This window comes from Echinops telfairi, unplaced genomic scaffold, assembly GCF_000313985.2.
Source record: "Echinops telfairi isolate 266 unplaced genomic scaffold, ASM31398v2 ScPeMD7_3509;HRSCAF=4178, whole genome shotgun sequence".
Lineage (NCBI taxonomy): Eukaryota > Metazoa > Chordata > Mammalia > Afrosoricida > Tenrecidae > Echinops > Echinops telfairi.
Genome location: NW_022107407.1, coordinates 13,971,619 through 13,978,929, shown reverse-complemented (window position 1 = coordinate 13,978,929; position 7,311 = coordinate 13,971,619). Strand labels below are relative to the sequence as shown.

At 38.7% G+C, this 7,311-nt stretch overlaps 1 protein-coding gene across 1 annotated transcript in view; it reads left to right on the top strand.

Annotated features, from left to right (window-relative positions):
- The first annotated feature begins 1,906 nt into the window (after positions 1-1,906).
- The window catches only part of TPO (thyroid peroxidase), a 183,442-nt gene continuing 178,037 nt past the window's right edge, over positions 1,907-7,311 (top strand). The window contains exons 1-2 of the mRNA XM_004709831.1: positions 1,907-1,988; positions 6,667-6,751. Coding sequence (XP_004709888.1) covers positions 1,907-1,988; positions 6,667-6,751 — 167 coding nt within the window. The remainder of the gene's footprint in view (positions 1,989-6,666; positions 6,752-7,311) is intronic.

The window sequence follows — 7,311 nt, the reverse complement described above, 5'->3', positions numbered from 1 at the left end:
AATGTAATGGCCCCTCTTCAATCTGTCTTCCAGGGAATTACCAAACTCTTCTTAATCCACTCTGGTTAAATTCTCACCACGCTGTGCCTCCTCCTGCTGGGAGCCACATTTTTTGCAGGTTCCCTCAATATGAGGCCTTTATGACCACATTCAAGAGCTGCAATAAAGTCCTTTGAAGAAGAGCAAGCAGCTCAGACAAGGCTCCAGTGCCGCCCCATGTCTACAGGCAGCTGGATGGCAGTTACAAAGCTGAGCTCTGAAATCACATAAAACACGGTTCAAAACATATTTCTTCTATTACTAGCTCAGGCACTTCGGACATGTTATTTAATCTTTTAAAGCACCCATTTTCACATGTGCATAATAGAGAAAACTGGAAACTCACCCATTATAGTTATCATTTGTGAGCATTAAATGCGATACTCCATGTAAAGTTTTAATTGTGGTCTAGTTATATAGTGCTGCTATCACAGGAATAGCACAAGTGAATGGTTTTAACAAGCATAAATGTATTTCCTCACAGTTTTGTAAGCTAGAAATCCAAATTCAACTCCTTGTCTCCTTTCAATAGCTGTGGGTTCAAGTTCCTTGGCAATGTCCACATGTCTAGGCAATAATCTTCCCTTGGGTCTAGGACAAGGGTTGGCAAACTTTTGAGATGGAAGAGCCAATCCTGTCCCTCACAACAATTTAACAATTATTTGAGAGCCATAAGCATATTTTTACAAACAAACAAAATCACCATTATTTGAATAATATCTTTAAAGTTGTTTTTTTTTTAATTTTACTTCAGAGTCCCATGCATGTACCGAAATTGCCCAAGATGACTGGAGAGCCACAGTTTTCTGACCCTTAGTCTAGGAGAGTCTCAGTGCAGGGACCTGGGTTCCAAACTCCTTGCTCTTCCTTCCTCTCTGATCACCTCTTCTATCTTTCCCTCTTATAAGACAAACAAAGGTGTGACTTGAATCAGGGTGTGACAAAGTAAGGCTGTGATTCAGGACATACCTTATACTGTTCCTGCCTCAATAACAATTTGATTCCAATGCAGAGACCTCATAGGACAGGGCAGAACTGCCTCTGTGACTATAACTCTTTACAAGAGTAGAAAGCCTACCTTTCTCCCATAGAGCAGACAATGGTTTGGGACTTTTAATCTTGAAACAATGATCTATGCCATCAAGGCTTCTCATGAACAGATCGAAGCTAGATTTTACAGCCTATCTCAACATGTAGAATTTACAACTCAAAATGTGGATAATCACACCGTGCTGGCAATTAAGGCCTACTCAAGTTGACATATATATTTAGGGAAGACACAATCAATCCATGATAGTGCACTGTTTCCTAGCCAATACTAGAAATACAGAAAAAGGATGACATGTTCAGATTTCAAGTTTCTCAGATAAAAGTAATTCCGTCAGCTCCCACAGCAAATCAATCACTTCAGGGTTTGACACATCACAGATGTTGAGCCAATGCTTTGTAAGTCAATTCATCGGTCCTTAAAACCCCACAACCTGATAATTATATGTAGCTAGTAGGGAGTAAGTTGTTAGGCTTGACAGTTGAATAAAATACAAAACAAAATATCTATTTGCCACATTTAAAGATTTTAGAAATCAAGTTGAGCCTAGTACAATGAGCTCTCTTACACATCAGGAAACACAAGCTCACAGAAGTCTCATAGGTCCTCAAGAAGATATAATTCTAGTGTCCTATTTCCCACCTCTTTACATAACAACCAAATATACAATACCTCATATTTGACACTTGCTCATAAGCAGTCAAGAAACAAACAATCAGTCCTGGCTATTCATTTTGTTTCACAAATCAGTTAATAAATTATAGAAATGCTTCCATATTAAAAGAAAGGGCTTAACAAACCCTTTGTCCTCAGTGAAGCATGAGCAATACCTCACTCAGTGGAAGTTCCAGTACAGGGTCCCAGGAGACATCAAAGAATGGAGAGGGAGATATTTTAGCAAGTAAAAAATTCTATATTTTAAACTAATTTGGAGGGGGGAAAAGGGGTTTCATTTTTTGTACTTATAAAATATGTGTGATCATCATGGTGCTAAGAAAAAAAATCCCTTCTCAAGAACACTGTATAGCCTGTTCATTATGATAAGCCATACGTATTCAGCACCACACAGATTGTGGTGCTTGTGAAAAGGCAAGATTTATGTGCAATTATCTTCATGGAAAATGTTACAACAAGTTAGAGTTGTTAAAAGAAAATACGATGCAAATGAACAACTAGAAGTCAAAGCATTGGCTGTAGATTGGGGAATTTGGGGAAGCCAGCCTAATGAGTGAATTTGCTTAAAAAGGAAAAGTTGGCAAACTTTATTCCAGTTCATTGGATTTTAGCAAACAGGACTATTAAAAGAAGGATGAAATTGAAAAGCTCTAAGCAAAAGCCAAGCACTCAGAGTTAGTCAAGGATAACTATCAGGAGCTAAGCCTAGTTTATTATTTTAGAGAAGCAAAATGTCTGTTTCGTTGTCTACTTCTTTTTGTTTTATACAGATTTTGACAATAAATAACTTTCCTCTTCTTCTCAAAAATAGTGTTTTATTGCCTACTGGCTTCCTGAATCCAAGCTCTTTTACAGATGATTGATATGCATTTAATGTTTTTATTGGGGGTAGGGGGCAGGTTGGGTTCAGTGAACCCTATCAAAGAGGTGTAACAATTTTTAGAATGTGTCTCCAGATTGATGACTTCATGACTGTGGTTTCAACAAATCAAATAACTTTTTAGAATATAGAGAAAAGGATAATAAGTTCAAATTCATTGAGTGTAGGATCCTACAGCAGTCTCTGGGTGGTGCAAATGATTAGTGGACTCAGCAGCTAACTGAAAAGTTAGAAGTTCAAATCCACCCTGAGGCACTTCAGAAGCAAGGTTGGGTCTACTTTTGAAAACACCATAGAGCACAGTTCTTCTCGGACACACACAAGACCACCAGACAGCAATGGGCAGTGTTATCCTATGATTTGATATGGCTGCTTTGGACACAGTTCTACCTCTCGCCATTTCAGACTGCCCAGACAGCAGCAGAGGAAGACCCAAATGAAGAGAGGCATTAACAAACTATGAAACATGGATAAAGCATTCATTGTTATTCAGTAAAGCAGTAGTTAAATGTGTCTTTTAAAAAATTATTCAGCAACAAAATAATTAAACAGTATCTATCTAGTTCTAGCAGACATTTGGAATAATAAATATTAGATGAGAATTCTTTTTGTGGAGGAAATATTTCAATGTGAATATAAAATTTTTATACAACATTTTAACAGCAATAATGTGCAACCTGATAAAACTATCTTTCAAAATTTAGCAACATGTTCTATAATATTAAGAGATTTGAGATTAAGAAATTAATTGTTAAATAAATTTAAATATAATACAGTAATATTGACTATTAATTAGAAAGTGACATCTTTTTAAAATCACTTTATTAGGGGCTCATAAAACTCTTATCACAAACCATACATATATCAATTGTGTCAAGCACACTCATATACATGTTGCCATTATTATTCTCAAAACACACACTCTCTACTTGAGTCCTTGGTATCAGCTCCTCATTTTTTTCTCCTCCCTCCCCAAAACCCCTCCACCCTGAATCCTTAATAATTTATAAATTATTATTATTTTGTCATATCTTACACCATCCGACATCTCCCCTCACCCACTTCTCCACTGTCTGTCCCCCAGGGAGGAGGTTACATGTAGACCTTTTAATCTGTTCTCCCTTTCTCCCTCACCTTTACTAGCTGATAGTTCCATGGAGATTGGAGACAGATCAACATTTTGCTTTTAATGTAATCATTTGGTTTTTAACTAATTGAGAAGTGCTTACTAAATACTAGTCACTGACAGATGAAGAGAGTGATAAATAGAAATGAGTACCTAACTCTAAAAAGGAGTATATTGGTAAAACTCACATACACAGGCAGTATAAACAAAGAAATCATCTGATTCCCTGCTATGCAGAAAGAGTAAAAGAAGACTTTATTGAGAAGGAGGCCTTTGAAGCTTTAGAAATCAGAGGTTGAATATTTTATAAGATGGAGGAGGGCCTCTGCTCATACCCTCCCTCATTACAAGAACACGTTGTTCTAACAAATTGGCAGTCTGAGATGTTCACCCTCCCGACACAATTGCCAAAGACAAAATGAATGCACAAGCAAATGTGGTGAAGGAGGCGGATGGTGCCCAGCTATTAAAAGATATAGCGTCTGGGGTCTTAAAGGCTTGAAGTTACACAAGCCACCATTCATCAGTGAAGCAACAAGTCAACATGGAAAAAGCACACCACCGGTGCGATCATGAGGAGTCATAGGGACCCGGTAATAGACATCAGCAGACACATAACAAACAAAAACATATTTTGGGGAATGAGGGAGGCTGGAGCAGAGAACGAAAGCCCATCTGTAGACAATGGAGCAATCTCCCCACAGAGAGCCCACAGGGAGGGATAAAGCATCAATGAAACACACTATATTCCTCTGGTTACTTGAGGCTTCCTCACCCCCCACTACCATGACCCCATGCTGCTTCTCAATTCAGACTAGACTAGAACATGTACACAGGTATAGAAAGGGATGGGGGCTCACAACACACAGATTCCAGGAACAGGAGTGGGAATAGTGATACCAGAAGGGTAGGGGGAAGTGGGGGAGAGGAAGGGAGAAAGGGGGAACCAATCACAATGATTGACACATAATCATACAGCCCTCTCCACGGGGAAGAATGACAGAAAACATGGGGGGAGGGTGACAACGGTCGGTGTGAGATATGAAAATAATAACAATGTACAACTTTCAAGGGGGTATGAGGGTGGGGGGAGGGAGAAGGGGAAAAAAGAGGAGCTGATACCAAGGGCTCAATAGAAAGTAAATGTCTAAAAAAGAATGAAGGCAACATATGTACAAATTCACCTGATAGAAGCGATGTATGGATTGTGACAAGAGTGGTAAGAGTCACAACAACAAAAAAGATGGAGGAGGATGTAGGTATCCTCTACAGAGGCTGAGAAATGTTGTACGGGCCACAAGACAGAGGTCAAACATGCTTCCACTGTCCAACTTTCTTTATCTCCTTTGCACACTGACTGTTCCTTCGGTCCATAATCTGTTGCATTGACTACACAGAATTCACAGACAATACTCAAGATTATGGATGCTGATTAAGAAAGTTAAGTAGTTACCAAAAGTCTGGCTCAGAACACAATGTTCAAGTTTTGTCCACAGCAACACCTCTTCTCAGACAGCAGCCACCTGTCTCACTGGACCTAAGCCTCTCAACCACTTGGTTCCCTGGGCTCTGGCTTGTTGTGGAACAGGAAATCTTCCCCCAGTCTATCGCACAAGGTCCATGCTGCTCCTCCTCTGTTGTGGCTTCTAGCGCCTTCCCCACTTCAGACAGGGATCAAACGCATGCTCTTCTTTCTTGGTGGTATGGAATTGTCTCTCTCTGAGATGGCTCACTAACAAACCAATGGAATGCAAAATTGACCCATTATTAGTGTTTTATGCGCTTTATTTCCGTGGTTACACGCATTCAGTGGGTAGGAGTCATGAAGACAGGGATAGAAGAGTTATTGACTTCACAACAGAGCTTTGTTAATATGAAAAGAAGTTAGAGTCAGATTTATTGGTGTTGGTTATTGGTTATTGGTGTTGGTGTTATTGATGTTGCTGACAGGTGCCTTCAAGTCAACTCTGACTCATAGCAATCCCATATACAAAAGAACAAAACACTGCCCAGTCCTGGGCCATCCTTAAAATCATTTCTATGTGGAGGTCCACTGTTGCCGCCACTGTGTGCATCCATCTTGTGGGTCTCCCTCTTTTTATTGAGCATTTATGTTACCAAGCATGATGGCCTTCTCCAGAGACAGGTCCTTCCTGAGAAAGTGTTTAAATTATATAAAGTGAAGTTTAACCATGCTTACCGCTCAGGAGCATTCTGACTGTACTTCTTCCGAGACAGATCTGTTCATTATTCTGGCAGTCCTTAGTTTACTAAATACTTATTGCCAGCACCATAATTCAAAACTTCAATTCTGCATCTTCCTTGTTCATCTAACGATCTCACACACATATGAGGCAAGTAATAATGCGATGACTTGTGCCAGGCACACCTTAATTTTTAAAATGACAATATTGCTCTAGGCAGAGTTATGTAGGGAGAGTATAAATAATGACCTACAGTAATTGTTGTTTGTGATGAAGTTAAAGGCCTTGAAGTTCCTTCAATCAACATTTCTTGTGCATCTACCACATACATGGCTTACTCTAAACTTTCCTTTTCGCTGGTTTAGATAACTAAGACATTCACTTAAAAATGTTAACATTTGTTACAATTAGTTTTAGCAAGCAAATTGAAGTCTCAACTAGGTGAAAACAGTGTTGACACTTTTCTTCATTCCATTTTATAGTCATTCTGAGACAGGATCTAATACTTCATCTGAAGATGGAAAAATAGAGGTTCATATGAGTTAAGTAACCTTTAAAGATCCCACACATTTAGTTGACACTAGACACCATTTGTTATCAGTTTATCAAGCTGGATGTGATGGATAGAGCTAAAAATGATAGAAAATTATGGAAGTGAAATTGTCTTCTGATTGTGTAAAATTCTGTTTCATAGGAAAGACTAAAGAATCTCGTGTTCTCAAAATTTTGGAAGAGAGTAAGCTCATGGTGGATAATGCCATTTACAACACAATGAAAAGGTAAGGCATATAAGATGTACAAATGGAAAAGAATTGAGATTTTATTTTGTCATTGCATCCCAAATTGTCTTGAGAGTATTACTGTACATTATAAATTTCATTTTCATAATTACCTCCAAAATTGGATCTATCTTCTCCATTTTACATATCAGGAACTGAAACTCAGATTGGTTCATTCATTTTTTCAAAATCACATGCTCACAATCGACAACTAATATTTAAATGCCGTGTTCTTTCTTTAGCAAAACATAGCATGAAACAGAATGCTAAAATCAATTATTCAATATATTCTGATTTAAAGGTTACATGTCTTGAGTTTCTGATAAAGTAATAGTTGCTCACCTCTGACTGGCTTGACAATGTTTTACAATGGCCATCAATTTGTCACAGATAATGCTACAGCTGCAGGCTTATTAAAAGTAACAAGTTATCAACCCAGTGCGCCAAGGTGTGAAGACAACATGCTGACGCGGAGTAGGGAATCAGTGGAGAGGTCTAGGGGGCTGGTCCCAGCCCCAAATACTAAGTGGATGCCTGCCCCTCCCCCGAGAAGAATTTAT